This window comes from Rhinoraja longicauda, chromosome 18, assembly GCF_053455715.1.
Source record: "Rhinoraja longicauda isolate Sanriku21f chromosome 18, sRhiLon1.1, whole genome shotgun sequence".
Classification (NCBI taxonomy): domain Eukaryota; kingdom Metazoa; phylum Chordata; class Chondrichthyes; order Rajiformes; family Arhynchobatidae; genus Rhinoraja; species Rhinoraja longicauda.
In genome coordinates this window covers 11,822,833-11,840,342 of record NC_135970.1, presented here as the reverse complement: position 1 = coordinate 11,840,342, position 17,510 = coordinate 11,822,833, and the positions used below count along the sequence as shown (strand labels likewise).

At 41.8% G+C, this 17,510-nt stretch overlaps 1 protein-coding gene across 4 annotated transcripts in view; it reads left to right on the top strand.

Moving 5' to 3' along the window:
- LOC144602252 (activating molecule in BECN1-regulated autophagy protein 1-like) overlaps nucleotides 1–17,510 on the top strand; it is a 292,114-nt gene that overhangs the window by 35,726 nt on the left and 238,878 nt on the right. For all 4 annotated transcript variants that reach the window (XM_078415123.1, XM_078415121.1, XM_078415122.1 and 1 more), the window contains exons 2-6: nucleotides 4,479–4,739; nucleotides 7,720–7,778; nucleotides 11,065–11,248; nucleotides 11,779–11,951; nucleotides 16,134–16,200. In XM_078415123.1, the coding sequence (XP_078271249.1) occupies nucleotides 4,587–4,739; nucleotides 7,720–7,778; nucleotides 11,065–11,248; nucleotides 11,779–11,951; nucleotides 16,134–16,200 (636 nt within the window). In that variant the 5' untranslated portion in view covers nucleotides 4,479–4,586. The remainder of the gene's footprint in view (nucleotides 1–4,478; nucleotides 4,740–7,719; nucleotides 7,779–11,064; nucleotides 11,249–11,778; nucleotides 11,952–16,133; nucleotides 16,201–17,510) is intronic.

Here is a 17,510-nt window from a genome sequence, read left to right as displayed (position 1 = left end):
AGGATTAGGATTGTGTAGGAAAGAACACAGATGCTGGTTTAAATCGAAGATAGACACAAAATGCTGGCGTAACTCAGCGGGACAGGCTGCATCTCTGGAGAGAAGGAATGGGTGGCATTTCGGGTCAAGACCCTTCTTCAGACTGAAGAACTGAAGAAAGATCTCGACCTGAAAACGTCACCCATTCCTTCTCTCCAGAGATGCTGCCTGTCCTGCTGTTACTCCAGCATTTTGTGTTTATTTAGGATTGTCTAAGTTGGTTCAAGAACCTGATAGTTGTAGGAAAGTAGTTGTTCCTGAACCTGGTGGCGTGGGGTTTCAGGGTTCTGGACCTTCTGCCTCATGGTAGCAGTGAAAAGAGGGCATGGCCTGGATGGTGACTATCCTTGATGATAAATGCTGTTTTCTCGATGGTGGCGATGGCTGTGCCCGTCATTGACCATGCTATGTCCAGTACTCTCTATGACCTCTTGCATTCTGTGTGTTGGAATTGCCACACCAGAGCATGGTACACCAAGTTGGGATACTTTCTTCTCTGCATATGTAAAAGTTCAATAGAGTATTCAGTGACATGCTGAATCTCTTTCTACTTCTGGGAAAGTGGAGGTGCTGACGTTCCTTTGTGATTACATCTATGTTTTAGGGGCCAGGAGAGGTTATCCAAGAAGCTAATACCCAAATATTTGAACCTACTAACTTCCATCGATGACCTACCAATGAAAACTGACACATGTTCTCCTGATTTTCTGAAGTCACTAATTGGTGTTGTTAATGTTGAGTGAAAAGTTATTATTGTGGCACCGCTCAACCTGATGTACTATTTGTCTCTTGTATGTTGACATCACCACTGTGATTTAGCCAACAACAGTGTCATTGCTGAATAGAAAGATGGCATTGGAGCTGTGCTGAGCCACAGTATGGGTGATACGAGTAGAGCGGAGGGGGGGGGGGGGGGGGGGGGGGGGGTGGTGGGTTACAGCCCTGAGATTACCTGTGTTAATGGTCAGTGAGAAGTTCCACTTCCTGATGAGTAAGTCAAGGATTCTGTTGCAAAGGAGAAAAACAGACCCATATCGCGAAGCTTGATGATGTATTTGGAGGGGATGATAGTGTTAAATGATAAGTCATCATAGGTTAAAATCCTACAAAGGGAAAAAAAATAGATGTTACTTCACATAGGGAGATTTGAATGACTATTTTGACTGTGACAAATTTGGATGTCCCAAAACACTTTTCAGCAAATGATGTAGAAGAATAGCCATATTGTGATCTTGGGAACATGGTGCAATTTGCCTATGGCAGTCTTCTGTAGAGAGCCAGAAAATCCTTTTTTTGCAGGTGTTGGATGTGAGAAATTCTATCAGCTAAAGCTGCCTATATCTGACATTCACTATTGCCCATCACCACTTTACTCCCTGTGACTAATGGCATTCATTTCCCCACCACCGTTCTCCAACTCCTTCATCTTCCTTTCACTGCCGGTCATCTAACTTGCACTGAACATATAAACATCACATTCAACTTCTTTGTCTCTGTGGATCAAAAGAAATGTCAACGTTTCAGATAACTTACTTTGTCAGTTTATATCAGAACTGGCAACATATATCATAGGACATTGCACCCCTGTAACAGGCCCTTCAACCCACCATGTTTCTGCTGACAACAATGTCAACGGAAGCAAATTGCATCTGGTTGCAATTGGTTCATATCCCAGGTGTCTGTCTAAATGCTTCTTAATCTTCTGCTCCTTTACAATACAATACAACACAATATATCTTTATTGTCATTGTACAGGGGTACAACGAGATTTGGAATGCGCCTTCCATACGATGCAATAAATCAATTAGCTAATCAGTATTAATTTAAACAACCCAATTAAACAAATTAGAACAGTTTTTAAAACAGAATAAAGTGCAAGTAGATCTGTGCCGGTTCACTGTGCGATGTGACAATCTGGCTCAGCAGGACCGGTTCATAGCAGCTATGGCCCCGGGGATGATGCTGTTCCCGAGTCTGGAGGTGCGGGCGTAGAAGGCCTTGTAGCGTCTGCCCGATGGTAGAAGTTCGAACAGACTGTTGCAGGGGTGTGAGGAGTCTTTGTGAATGCTGGTGGCTTTTCTGAGGCATCGTGTGTTGTAGATGCCCTCCAAGGCTGGTAGCTATGTTCCGATAGTCTTCTGAGCTCTATGGACTACCTGCTGAAGAGCTTTCCTCTCTGCCTCCGTGCAGCTGAGATACCACACAGGGATGCCATGTGTTAGGATGCTCTCTATGGTGCAGCGGTAGAAGGTCATCAGCAGCTGTTGGGGTAGACCAGACTTTCTCAGTGTTCTTAGGTAGAACAGTCGTTGCTGTGCCTTCTTGACCAGCGCAGCGGTGTTATTGGACCATGTTAGGTCCTCCAAAATGTGAGTGCCCAGAAACTTGAAGCTGGACACTCTCTCCACACTGACCCCATTGATAAGGATCGGGGCATATTCCCTGTTGTGTGACCTACGGAAGTTGATGATCAGCTCCTTGGTCTTGGTGGTATTTAGGGACATGTTGTTATCAGAGCACCAGTCCGCCAGGTTCTGCACCTCCGCTCTGTAGTTTGTTTCATCACCGTTGGTGATCAGCCCGATCACCGTTGTGTCGTCTGCAAACTTGACAAATGCCACCAACCTATGCATTTTAATGTACGAAATTTCTGCCTGGGGCAAAAGTCTGCATAATTTTATATACTATTTTTTCATAATTTTATTCATAATTTTATATACTATTGGGTGGCCCCTCAGCCTCTGGTGCCTCAGTGGAAAGAATCCAAGTTTGTCCAACCTCTCCTTTAAAGTTAAATGCTCTCTAATCCAGGCAATGTCCTGTTGAACTCTTCTGGTGTGGCTTCTCCAAAGCTTCCACATTCTTCCAACAGTGTGGCGATTTTAACTGCGCACAATGTTCCAAATGTGGTCTAACCAAAGTTTTATACAGCCGCAACATGACTTCCCAACTTTTCCCAAAGTGATGGAACTTGCTAAAATGTGGTTTTGCCTTGAGGGACTCTCTTTATATGGTAAATTCTCTGAAACAACTATTCTGCTTATTACAGTTATTTTGTAGAGCTAAATATGGGCTTTGAAACAAGGTTTACTTCATGTATTGCAAGAAACAGTACATGGGATTTAATTTTCAGTGACCCATGGGATGCCTCTCAGTAGAAAGTGGTTGCCCTATTCAGATAGGCTACACATTTTCTGCACGATTTGAATTTCTATGGTGGGTGCCTGTCTGAATTGTTTGTCTAATTAACCAGAGCAATTGTATTTAAATACAGGCATACTGGCCACAGTTATTGGTTGCCAATACATTCGGTGTAAATGACTGATCCTTGAGCGTTCGTCATTGACTACTTTTTAAGGCTTTTGTGTGATAGTTCTCTGGGCAACCACATCTACCGCTATCATGCTGGCTGCCTTGTCTGCCCAATGTGGAGTAACTGAACTGATGAACTATGTTTAGGTTCTGTGAAAGCAGTTCAATTTGGCAGGATGTCTTTGCTGGGTAACTCTATACATTTGAAACTGTTGCCTTAAATGTCTGGTTATATTGAACCGTGTTGTTCAGTGTAACAGGTTTGCAGCCATGAGGCTTCGTTCAGTATTTCAATATTGTGGGCCACTACTCTAAAAGACCCAAAAAGTATTCAAACTATAGCAAATGTAAAACGGTGCCTGAAAGCATAGCTGTAAAAGTCTTTATTTTCTGTCTCCCAAGTTAGAGAAATGTTATCCCGTGAGTCATTACTCATCCTTTTTTAATCAAATCATTTGTCGGATCGGAAGCAGAGTTGAAAAACTGGTAAGGTGACATATTTAGCCTATTTTCTCAAGAGCAGGGAATCTGTACAAGGAAGGTCTGTGCTCTGATTCATATCATATCATATCATATATATACAGCCGGAAACAGGCCTTTTCGGCCCTCCAAGTCCGTGCCGCCCAGCGATCCCCGTACATTAACACTATCTACACCCACTAGGGACAATTTTTTACATTTACCCAGCCAATTAACCTACATACCCTGTACGTCTTTGGAGTGTGGGAGGAAACCGAAGATCTCGGAGAAAACCCACGCAGGTCACGGGGAGAACGTACAAACTCCTTACAGTGCAGCACCCGTAGTCAGGATCGAACCTGAGTCTCCGGCGCTGCATTCGCTGTAAAGCAGCAACTCTACCGCTGCGCTATGCTGCTCTCTTGATTGTGGTATGTCCTGCATTTCTGAAGCCGTACATACGACTTAAACAAGTGATCAACAATTATGAATGAGAGATATTATTAAGCAGCAAATTGTGACAGTAAGAATAAATACTTTTTTGTTTCATGAATATTTTTTTTGCGGTTTACAAATCTTGCGGATTACTGGTTTGTAAACCACAAAAATAGAAATTAGTTTATTAAATCTATTTACTGCAATTGATGTTCATTTATTTTGTCTTCTAGTTTTTAATGACCATTGTCTGATGTGTTCTGGATGGGCTGTTCCTAGCTGTGACCTCTACCAAGTGTTGGCGATTTGAAATCCCTGGCCTGTGGAAGCTGTGAATCCATATGTTGAGCTCTGTAGCGATGAAGAGCATTGATTCAAAGAATGCCATCCAAATCCTGACTAGCCGTGAGCGTGGCTTCCAGGAACTGGGCTGTCAAAGATGTCTTGAGGAGCTGGTGGAGGACAAGACACGATGGATGCAATGGGAAAGTCAGGTGAGCAAAATCAAAATGCTTCCCTTTTAATTCTAAATCAGTTTGCTCCATTTCTAGTTGAAACTCCTTCAAGTACACCAAAGCTGATTCAGTTTTATTCGGCCTTGCATCTTAAAATTGTTTCCACTGTTGCATTTAAAGTGGCACAACTGGGAGAATTGCTGCTTCTCAGTGCCAGAGACCCGGGTTCCATCCTGATCCTGGGTGCTGTTAGTTTAAATTTACACATTCGCCCTGTGACTGCATTGGTGTCCTCTGGATGCTCCCCTTTCCTCCCGTATCCCAAAGACATGGGCTTGTAGGTTAATTGGCCTCGAAGTTGACCCTCGTGAGTCCGGAGCAGATGTGAAAGTTGGATAACATAGAATTAGTGTGGACGGGTGATCAGTAGTTGGCATGGACACAGTGGTCTGAAGCCCTTTTTTAAACTGTATTTCTAAACTAACTTCATTTTAAATAGAGGACGTTTAAGGACAATTGCACCTTATGAAATGCTGTCACAGTCCGGGAAGTCTTTAGTTAGTTATGCACTGGAATAAACCTGATTGTTTCTCTTGGAAAATCAAACATTTACCACCGCCAGCTGGGTCAGATTCACCATCTCGTTTCTTGAGGCTATTATTTTAATAAAAAGTTTGCCAGGCAATGGAGTTCATGTTTAAAAAAACCTCTGAATTTGCTATTCTTTTATTGAATTGCAAAATAATGAATCGCAAGAAAAATACCACGTGGCCTAAACAATGATATTAAAAATAAAAAGAGCTATGTGCTGAGCAATTCTGAGCAAAAAGACGAAATTGGGGAGCATTTGGATAGCAGTAACAGGATCGTTCCGAGTCAGCATGGATTTACGAAGGGAAAATCATGCTTGAATAATCTTCTGGAATTCTTTGAGGATGTAACTAGGAAAATTGACCGGGGAGAGCCGGTGGATGTGGTGTACCTTGACTTTCAGAAAGCCTTTGACAAGGTCCCACATAGGAGATTAGTGGGCAAAATTAGAGCACATGGTATTGTGGGTAGGGTACTGACATGGATAGAAAATTGGTTGACAGACAGAAAGCAAAGAGTGGGGATAAATGGGTCCCTTTCAGAATGGCAGGCAGTGACTAGTGGGGTACCGCAAGGCTCGGTGCTGGGACCGCAGCTATTTACAATATACATCAATGACTTGGATGAAGAGATTAAAAGTATCATTAGCAAATTTGCAGATGATGCAAAGCTGGGTGGTAGTGTGAACTATGAGGAAGATGCTATGAGGTTGCAGGGTGACTTGGACAGGTTGTGTGAGTGGGCGGATGCATGGCAGATGCAGTTTAATGTGGAGAAGTGTGAGGTTATCCACTTTGGTGGAAAGAATAGGAAGGCAGATTATTATCTGAATGGTGTCAAGTTAGGAAAAGGGGACGTACAACGAGATCTGGGTGTCCTAGTGCATCAGTCACTGAAAGGAAGCATGCAGGTACAGCAGGCAGTGAAGAAAGCCAATGGAATGTTGGCCATCATAACAAGAGCAGTTGAGTATAGGAACAAAGAGGTCCTTCTGCAGTTGTACAGGGCCCTAGTGAGACCGCACCTGGAGTACTGTGTGCAGTTTTGGTCTCCAAATTTGAGGAAGGATATTCTTGCTATTGAGGGCGTGCAGGGTAGGTTTACTAGGTTAATCCCGGAATGGCGGGACTTTCGTATGTTGAAAGACTGGAGCGACTAGGCTTGTATACACTGGAATTTAGAAGGATGAGAGGTGATCTTATCGAAACATATAAGATTATTAAGGGGTTGGACACGTTAGAGGCAGGAAACGTGTTCCCAATGTTGGGGGAGTCCAGAACCAGGGGCCACAGTTTAAGAATAAGGGGTAGGCTATTTAGAACGGAGATGAGGAAAAACTTTTTCAGTCAGAGAGTTGTGAATCTGTGGAATTCTCTGCCTCAGAAGGCAGTGGAGGCCAATTCTCTGAATTCATTCAAGAGAGAGCTAGGTAGAGCTCTTAAGGATAGCGGAGTCAGGGGGTATGGGGAGAAGGCAAGAACGGGGTACTGATTGAGAATGATCAGCCATGACACATTGAATGGTGGTGCTGGCTCGTAGGGCCGAATGGCCTACTCCTGCACCTATTGTCTATTGTAGTGTTTGACTTACTCCTGCACCTATTGTCTATTGTATACTCCTTGCACTGGAGTATAAGTCAATTCTTGATAGGGGAGTGTGTGTTGGCAGCTGCCTGTATTTTCCCCAGTCTTGATTCTCTCTTGGACATCAAGATGATTGATATCTTTCCGATACATTCAGGTCATCCTCATACATTGTGCCTCAGTGATACAGTTTGCAAATTTTGTTTCACAATGGAATCTCCTTTCTTTCACTGTCACCTACTGAGGTTTAACAACTGTAGGTTAATTTAACAAATAGGTATCTTTTTAGAAAATCATCCATCTCGCTCTTCAATGAATGTTGCCCATTATTTGGCCACAAAAGACGACACAATCGAGTCTGTTTCTTTTATAACCTGTCACACATGCATCTTTGTCAATGGCATTTGCCACAAAACAATTGTACTTAAAATTTACAATCCTTATTTGTCCAGGAGCACTGAAGTTAATTGCAGTATTCAATTCCTGTTCTGTCTGGAAACTGCTCGCTCTGCACAGGTGGCGAGTTGAATCTCAGATCGTCTGAAGATTTAAAGCTGTTGTACTGTTAGAGGGGATGGCATTATACAGCGTGGAAACAGTTCCTTCAGTCCAACTAGCCCACACCAACCAAGGTGCCCCATCTATACTAATCCTACCTGCCTGCGTTGGCCCATCTCCCTCTAAACCTTTCCTGTCCATGTACCCGTCCAGGTGACGTTCTGGCTCGTTTCCCGTTTTGGGAATAATTGTACAAATGGCTCTGAAGAAGTCGTGTCTTCAAAGGCTGAGAGAAACATTTCGATGTGTGGAGCAGTTGTAACTCTCATTTTATTTTCTATTTACAGAAAGTCGAACTTCCAGACAGTCCCCGATCAACTTTCCTCCTGGCATTTAGTCCAGACAGGTCAGTGGCAGCATGATTCATCTATTTTGAATAACTTTGTGTTGCATGCTAATTTCTAAAACCGTTCCTTAATGTTTAAATATGGATTTTTAAATTATTCTGTTATGGAGTAGGGATAACTGATTAAAATGATAGTTATTTGATTACTTTAACAAAATCACAATTTTCCTTATGTATTGTTAAAGTGGCACTCTGGGAAAGTGAAAACTTCTAGTCCTATTTCAGGATTTGTGCACTTCATCCTACATTGGTGTATTCTTGGAATGGCTCCTTTTTAGCTGATATTCTTCACATCTGATTAATCAGCTGAGTGTAAAAGGTTCAACGGAGCAAGAAAATTCCCAGCTACAAATATGTCCAGATATTTTATTACAGTTAGACCAACAAAGGAGGTAGCGTACTGTTAGAATACTGCCAGACAATATGGGACCCTTAGCAGAAAAATAACATTGACACCCTTGACAAGGTTTAGAGGTTTGATTGTGATGTCTACTCAAGACAGTCAAGCGTCTCCGATATGTTGAATGGCCTTGGCTGGGAGTCGCTCGAGTCAAGACGCACCAAAGCCCGCTTATGTACAGTCCACAAAGAGACTCATGGCATCATCCCCAGTGACATATCTCACTTCATTCAATCCAATACCCAGAAATTTACAAGACAGTCCTCAGGTCACTTCATTTATACTAAAATTAGAGCAAACAAAAATAGCTACCTACAATCACTATATCCATGGACTATCCCAGAGTGGAACATCCTCCCCGACACCACCAGATGTGCACCAACCTTGTCGCTCTTCAAGTCACAACTTGACAACTTGGACATGGATCATCTCACCAAACCAGGATTTAATAGAAGAATATAAAATAATGAGGGGCATATATAGGGTAGACAGTTAGAACCTTTTTTACAGGGTGGAAATGTCCAACGCTAAAGGGCATAACGACAAGACGAGAGGGGAAAAGCTTAATAGGAATGTTGGCACAATGGTGCAATGGTAGAGTTGCACGTCAGAGACCCAGGTTTGTTTCTGACTTCAGGTGCTGCCAGTACAGAGTTTGTATGTTCTCCGTGTTATCGCTTGGGCTTTCTCCGGTTGCTACAGATTCGTCCAACACGCAAAAGGCATCCAGAGTTGTAGGTTAATTGGCTTCTGTAAATTATCCCTAGTGTGTAGAAGAGTGCTAGTGCACTGGGTGATTGCTGGTCAGTGCAGATTTGGTGGGCCGAAGGGCCTGTTTCCACACCGTATATCTAAAGTAAGCGATATGGATCCTGTATGTCTAAAGTAAGGAATATGGATATGGAAGTAAGGGCCAGGCAGATGAGACCAGTTGAACTTGGCACCATGTTCGGCACAGGCATTGTGGCCTGTTCCTGTGCTGTGCTGTTCTATGTATGTTCTAAACAAAATGAGTCTCTGGGCCATATAATGTAGAAACAAGGAACTACAGATGCTGGTTTACTTCAGTGCTGGAGTAACTCAGTGGGTCAGGCAGCATTTCTGGTGAACATGGATAGGTGACGTTTTGGGTCGGGACCCTTCTTCAGACCGGACTATATAACCTATGTTGGGATATCACTTTGGGTCTGAGATTTGTGGATAGCTTGGGGCATTTTGAAAGAGAATCTGCTTCAAAGACAAAATAGATTCTTGCTATAGATGTAAAGCTAATTTCCCTCATTTGTTGGGTGCAGAAAATTCCACAATATCAATGAGTAAAAGCTGGTATTCCAAGATAAAGCCACCAGTCCTACTGCTTGTAAACATAACCAGGAATGAATGTTGAAGTCCTGAATTTGCTGGCCCCTTCTTTAATCACCTGCCTTGTGCTCCTCTTGGAGTTCTGAGGCAGAGCATGGAATTGTGGCAGCTCCCATTGCTGAGTTACACTTGGCACACAGCCAGAAATGCCATTCATTTCAACATAAATGAAATGCTGTGTGGGAACAAAGTAATTATTAAGTCATTTACATTGTTTAAATGACAAAATTGAAATATTAATTTAGTTTCACTTTTTTTGTAAAGACTTCCTCGTTGTTAAGGTTTTGATAGTTTTTGCAAGTGCAAAATGCTCGCCAACATTGATTAATTTTAGAAACAAGAAACTGCAGATGCTGGCTTACAAGAAAAGGCGTAAAGTGCTGGAGTAACAGTGGGTCAGGCAGCATCCATGGATAAATGACGTTTCGACTCGGGATCCTTCTTCAGACTGATTGTGGAGAGGGAGCAGAAAGCCCCTTTTCAAGGCTTTCTGTACTCCCTTTTTTCCAGAGGTTAACTTTGGCTGGTTTGATAGCCAAATGGTATGACGTGGCTGGTTGTCCGTGTTTTTGTGCCTCCAACCCCTCAACAAAAGTGCAATTAATGTAGGCGAGATCCTTGCCACGCAGTAATGAACGAACACTGAGCGGCATGCTGATTTAGGAAAATCTGCAAAAGGCTTGCTCGAACCCCTTTGTTTTTTTTAAGATAGGCAGTAAGCATGAGTAGTTCACACTGGCAGGAATTTCACTTTTGTTTGGAAGGAAATTATTGCATGTTCAATAGTTTATTACTTTATCCACTTAAGAATGATTGAGCAAATATTAACCTAGACATGCCTGGAATGGTAAGTGTGCCAAATGAGTTGGTTCTTTGTGCTGTGTACACATGGGGAAAGGGAAGGGACAAACTGAAGTGTGGTGCGGCTACCTTTTGAGAAATTTGGAGAGATCTGATATACCTTTCAATGCAAATCAATTGATTTGTTAATTCATTTGTCTGTAAGATTGTCTGAAGAGTCTTAAAATGGGTTGTGTATTTAGCTAAGTAGGTTTTTATGCCTTTCCCTTCATTTGTTTTGAGTGCTTTAGGTGCACAATGGATCATTACTCTTTTTATAGCCTCGTGTCACCAATGTCTGGTCACAAACATCCGAAGTTCCTTGTTTCTAAAATAAAATGTAATTCTGTTTTTGGACATTTTTTGTTTCTCCAGCCTATGTAATAAACTCTGAAATGGTAGACTGCTTTCCACAACATTTTCCACTTGCTGGATTTTGCATTAGTGTAACTTACTATCTGGGCAATTTCAGTGTCCAAGGCCATTAATTGTATGACAAATCTGAAGTTCTTTAGCTATGTCATGTCAATGATAGTGCTGAAGTACCATTTAATCCAGAGCATCCAGGGATGATGCCTGTCCTGCTGAGTTACTCCAACATTTTGTGTCTACCTTTGTTGTAAACCAGCACCTGCAGTTCCTTCCGACCATTTAATCTGATGATTTGCTTTTTAATCCTTGTAGGACTTTGATGGCCTCCACACATGTAAATCACAATATTTACATCACTGAAGTTAAGTCTGGAAGATGCATTCATTCACTGGTGGGTCATAGAAGAACACCTTGGTGTGTGACTTTTCACCCTACCATTCAAGGGCTTGTGGCATCTGGATGTCTGGATGGAGAGGTTCGAATCTGGGATTTACATGTAAGTGTAGAAAAACCCTAGTCGTAATGTCAAATAATTTGTGATTTGAAAAAATCATAAAATTTGGAGGCTATGTTATCACTCGCTGATGCACCTGGATATATTAACAATACAGGTTTAGAATCTGTAGAACTGAAACTAATTGTCTTCCAGTGAATTAAATGGAAAATGCTTACTCTTAGATGAGGGAAGCTCTCTTATAAAAGTGAACTGGCAGTGAGATTTGTACTTGAATGCTAAACATTATTGAAAGCCTGAATTGCATATCTTTCATTCATGTGGCTCTAACTAACAAACTACTAACTGCTAAATTCTGTCTCTGTATCTAGATTACTGTGGGTTAAGTAAATAGTTGCTTCTCTGTATTTTTGCCTAAAACTCGTATCTCAAATGGTGGTTTGTTTATTTTTAACTGTAAAATAAATGTTTGTTTACCCTTTTAAAAATTTCTGAAGTATTGTGTTTGGTTAGCATGTATTGACAGGGTTGCAGTGAACAAAGCAAAATGGTCTTGAATATTTTATTTGCAGGGAGGCAGCGAAAGTTGGTTTACAGAGAACAACGTGGCCATAGCATCCTTAGCCTTCCATCCTATGGCACAACTCCTTTTGATAGCTACTGCAAATGAGATCCACTTCTGGGACTGGAGTCGGCGTGAGCCATTTGCAGTGGTTAAAACTGCAAGTGAAATGGAGCGAGTCAGGTCAGTGTGCTTAAAGCTAACTGAGAGCTGCTGACTGAAGCACATGAATAATGTTTACATTGCTCCATTGAGGAGCACGCCTTGTTTTGTAAAGTTAAAAAAATGCTTTTCGTAATAAAGCCTCTCATGAGCCTTCTGTCTAAAACAACATTATTTTCCTGTTCATTTGCTGATGAGTGTTCGCAGTAAGTATCAGTAAATGGATTTGCTGAAAGGTGCTGCAATGAATACGGATTAACATAGTTGAATAGACCATCGCAAATATCAAAAACTGCACAAAGTTTTAAACCAATTCGATTCTCCTCAATGCCATTGATTGGAAATTATGTATGTGGATGATTCCTGTTGGCTCATTCCTTTGGCCTATATTGTGCCTGTTGTTTTGACAAGAAAAGTGTAGGTTCCTGAGCACCACCAAGACAATGCTACATGGAGTGCTGAGATGAAAATTAATGCAAGTGGGTTGGATTTTGTGAAAAATACCGTGAGCATTTTAAACCAATACCATAATAAAATAAGCTATGTTGGCTGCAGTCCTTATCAGGATAAGCCTTGCTAGACATTGCTTTCCCTCTTCAGAATATGGCTGAGAGATTATTTTTTTTTTACAATGTAGCCGTGGGACCAAATTCTGGAACATATTCAGGCAGGAGTGACCAGTTTCCTTAAAAGACATCAGCAACCCATTTGGGTTGTTTTGGCAGAGTAGAAACATGACGTTTTATTTCATTTTGTTGTGCCAGATACAAGTCTCACAATTTATTGAATTCATTTTCCTATCTCACTTTTGTGGCATTTAAACCTTCAATCTGTAGGTTGTGCCATTATTGCACATTGTTGGCTTTAGTATGGCATTTCTGTAGCCCTTGAGCATAATAGATCTAATTCAGTGGGGAAATACAGCAACCTTTGGAATGAAATGAACATAAATTTGGAATTCTTAACAGTGTAGTAATCCAATCCAATTGGCATTTTGCATCTCCTTAAAGTTGTGACGTGAATAACTGGTGCTGTTGGTTTATTCAATAAAACATTAAGGAAATATTTAATTAGGAAGGAACTGCAGATGCTGGTTTAAAATCGAAGATAGACAAAAAAATGCTGGAGTAACTCAGCGGGACAGGCAGCATCTCTGGAGAGAAGGAATGGGTGACCTTTCAGGTTGAAACCAGACTGATGTCAGGGGAGTGGGCGGTACAGAGATAAAATGTAGTCGGACACAGTGAGACTGGCAGGAAAACTGGGAAGGGGGAGGGGATGGAGAGAGAGAGAAAGCAAGGGCTACTTTAAGTTGGAGAAGTCAATGTTCATACTGCTGGAGTGTAAGGTGCCCAAGCGAAAAATGAGGTGCTGTTCCTCCAATTTGTGCTGGGCCTCACTCTGACAATGGTGGAGGCCCAGGACAGAAAGGTCAGTGTGGGAAGGGGAGTTGAAGTGTTGAGCAACCGGGAGATTGGGTAGGTTTAGGCAGACTGAGCAGAGATGTACAACGAAACGATCACCAAGCCTGCGCTTGGTGTCGTCGATGTACTGGAGTTCACATCTGAAACAACGGATACAATAGATGAGGTTGGAGGAGCTGCAAGTGAACCTCTGCCTCACCTGAAAAATCTGTCAGGGACCTTAGATGGAGTCAAGGGAGAGGTAAAGGGACAGGTGTTGCATCTCCTGCGGTTGCAGGGGAAATTACCTAGGGAGGGTTTGGGTGTGAGTTGACCAGGGAGGGAACGGTCTCTGCGGAAAGCAGAAAGGGGTGGAGATGGGAAGATGTGGCCAGTAGTGGGATCCCGTTGGAGGTGCGGAAATGTCAGAGGATGATGTGCTGTATGCGACGGCTGATTAGGTGGAAGGTGAGGACAAGGGGGACGCTGTCCCTGTTACGAATGGGGGAAGGGGGAGCAAGAGCGGAGCTGTGGGATAAAGAGGAGACCCTAGTGAGGACCTCAACTGTAATGAAGAGGGGAACCCCTGTTCCCTAAAGAATGAGGACATCTCCGATGACCTGGTATGGAATATCTCATCTTGGGCGCAGATGTGGCATAGATGGAGGAATTGGGAGTAGGGGATAGAGTCTTTACAGGAAGCAGCGTGGGAAGAAGTGTAGTCAAGATAGCTGTGGGAGTCAGTGGGTTTATAATAGATGTCAGTCGATAGTCTGTCTCCTGTGATGGAGACGGTGAGATCAAGAAATGGTAGGGAGTTGTCGGAGATGGTCCAAATGAATTTGAGTGCAGGATGGAAATTAGTGGTAACCTTAATGAAGTCAGTGAGTTCTGCATGGGTGCAGGAGGCAGCATCGATGCAGTCGTCAATGTAGCAGAGGTAGAGTTTGGGGATAGGGCCACTCTATGCCTGAAACAGTGATTGCTCAACGTACCCTACAAGGAGGCAGGCATAGCCGGGGCCCTTGTTCCAGGCGTACACTGGCACGATCTGCGAATGGCACTCCATGGGCATTTTGATAGCTTTGTGTCTACCTTCAAGGAAATATTTACTAAGTTTAAATTAAGATGGCAATCTGCAGTAATTATGAACTATTCATAGTTCTGTGTTTTCAGTTGTTGCCCAATATCTACATATTCAACTCTCCATCTGAGGAATTTGTCAGCTTTTGAAATAGGAACCGAAAGTATGATTTTTTTAAAAACTTCTTTAATGCCTTTTGCTTTCCAGTGTGTGCAAATGTGTGCTTAGGTTTTATTTGAAGATAATTTTGTTTAATCTCAACCCGCAGGCATTGCCACTTTCATTTCACTGCACATCGAGTATGTGTATGTGACAAATAAATTTGACTTGACTTGACTTGGCAAGCAGATTTCTTTCTAACGCTAGGAATATTTATTCTTTAATTGAGAATCAAATGGAGATGCTATGCAGGCAAAATACTGATGCCATGATTTTTTGTTTCTTTCTTGGTGTCTTTGTTCTGCGGTGATGTGTATTCTACATCAAATTATGATTTTATCTGTTGGAATATGCATTTGGTCATTATCCAGTCTTGGATACCAACCAGTGCATTATATCATTAATAATGTTCCATTTTGATGGGATGGAGTGTAATGGACAACATTTGTTACATTACTGAATGTTTCATTGTGGCTTTGCAGGCCAACTAGAAAGCAAATAAATAATGGCTATGAATCTGTTATAAAGGCTTGCTGTGAAGTAAATTGATTTAACGCAGACAATAAATTGAACTTGTGGATTAACTGCAGGATGCATTGTGAAGCAGATTTTCTTTTACCATGGGTCATGGATTTTACCAATCAGTCAATTACTTCCACTTACCTTGTTGCAATTCATTTGTTCCTCTTGCCTCTCATCTGCTCCACAGATATCCCTGAAATCTTCCTAGTTATATTTCCAAGTTATGTGGCCTACCAGTTCCTTCCTGCTGCAAAATCTATGACTGGCTCAGATATTTTGCATTGGAAGAAAATAACGCCAACCGATTTGAATTAATGGTTTACCATTTCGAAATAATCTGATCAAATTTGGGATAAACAAAGTTAGAATCTAAATGGAGACTGAAGGAACTGCAGATGCTGGAATCTTGTGTAAAACATGAAATACCGGCCATCCATTCCTTCCATAAATGCTGTATGATCCACTGAGTAACTCCAGCACTTTGAATATAAATAACCTGCAATAAACAGTTATCCTTGTTCAGACACTGTAAATCACTGGTCCTTAAGTACTTCATTGCACAGCATAAATTAGTTTTTGTGTTCAAATTGAACCATGCGCAAGTTTCCTTGATTATTTACATTAATTTATGGTGTATATCTTGTTCCTTGGAGATTGAAGCCCCAATATGGAATTTCTGTCAATTAATTGGAACATACTTTATCTGAGATGTTGCATTAATAATTCTACAATTGTGTAGCCCACAGAAAACTAAGTTTCTTGCTCTGAAATTTCATTAACTGTTAGTGGTTTCAGTAATTTTGGTGAAATGTTTTGCCTCATATATAGACACTTTTCAAGAAAACTTTCTTAGCTAATATCTCTAAGCTGCCTCAATTCCTCTCTTACTAGAGGCATGCTACAAGTGAATGATATTGTTGAGCAAAAAACTGTTGGAGGAGCTCAACTAGTCGCATAGCATCTATGAGTGGAAAGAAATTGTCAATATTTTGGGTCGAGACTGCATCAGGGTGATAATGTTGCTTTGTTTTGCAGGCTGGTCAGATTTGATTCCCTGGGACACAACCTTCTGACTGCAATTGTTAATCCTTCCAACCAGCAGGTAATTTACTGTTTTTTAAATGATTATTCCTTTGAGGTCTAAAGATGATATTTTGACAAGTCATTTTTTATTGAGAGAGAGAGAGAGAAGTAGCTAAAGTGTCTGGCTAAGGTTAAACAATGAGGTATTTCTCCACACAGGTGTCAGCTTGCGGTAATACAGTGGCACTGAAGGCAGTGCAGCTGCTTCACAGCCCCGGCATTCGGGATCAATTCTGATTTCTGGTGCTGTCTGTGAAGTCTCGCCCTCTGCCTGTGGCTGCATGGGTTTCCTCTCGTGCTCCAGTTTCTTATTGCATGTCCAAGACTTCCTAGCAGTTGGTTAGTGGGGTGCTATAAATTGTTCTTTATTTAAATAGGAGGTAGGAGAATGTGATTGGGCATTGAGGAGGAATCATTTACGGGGACGTAAATGAGGGGGAATGGGATGACTCCAAGAGCTGGCATAGATTTGATGGGCCGATCAGCCATTTCTATCGTAAGGAGATTAACCAAATTAAATTATTGAACTTTGATGGGGCTGACTCCAGATGATAGTAGATGATAGTATTTATGTGGCAATCAGCCATGGTTTCTCCCTGGGCTTATGCCTGGCAGTCCATCTGGGAATGTGCGGTTGAACTAAACCACAACTGTGAAGCTGCAGCTTGACATAGTGGTATTTCAGAAATTCTGCTAATATTCCAGAGTCCTTGACAGTGTTTGTTGTAACGGTTCCCCGAGTATACCATAAGTATTGATTTTCATAAGTGAAAAAGAAAACATATTGTGACTATACTTCTGGTACTAATTTAGGTATTGACTTTTCATGGATCAAAAATTCAAAATAGCAATCATAGAAAATGTTTAATAGAATAATTCCACCTCTTAATGTTCACAACATGTGTAATTATTTTGCAATTTTATCTGTTGGATTTGCATGAAGGCACTGAAGGAATTATTGCTACACTGGCAAGGCAGAAGTGATGGCACAGTCATGTTTAGTCAGTTGCCAGAGGCCCTGGGAATTTTCAGGGTTGACAATAGACCCTATCAAGTTTTACAGTTGGGGGGCCGGCCAAACAGAGCCGTTGCCTCTCGGTGCCAGAGACCCTGGTTCGATCCTGACCTTTGTTTTATGTCTGTGGAGTTTGTACGTTCCCCTTGCGACCAATTGGGTTTCATCTGGGTGCTCTGGTTTCTTCTCACAAATCAAAGGCGAGCAGGTTTGTAGATTAATTGGTCTCTGTAAATTGTCCCTAGCGTGCAGGGATTGGATGCAAAAGTGGGATAACATAGAACTAGTGTGAACAGGTGATTGATGGTCAGCGT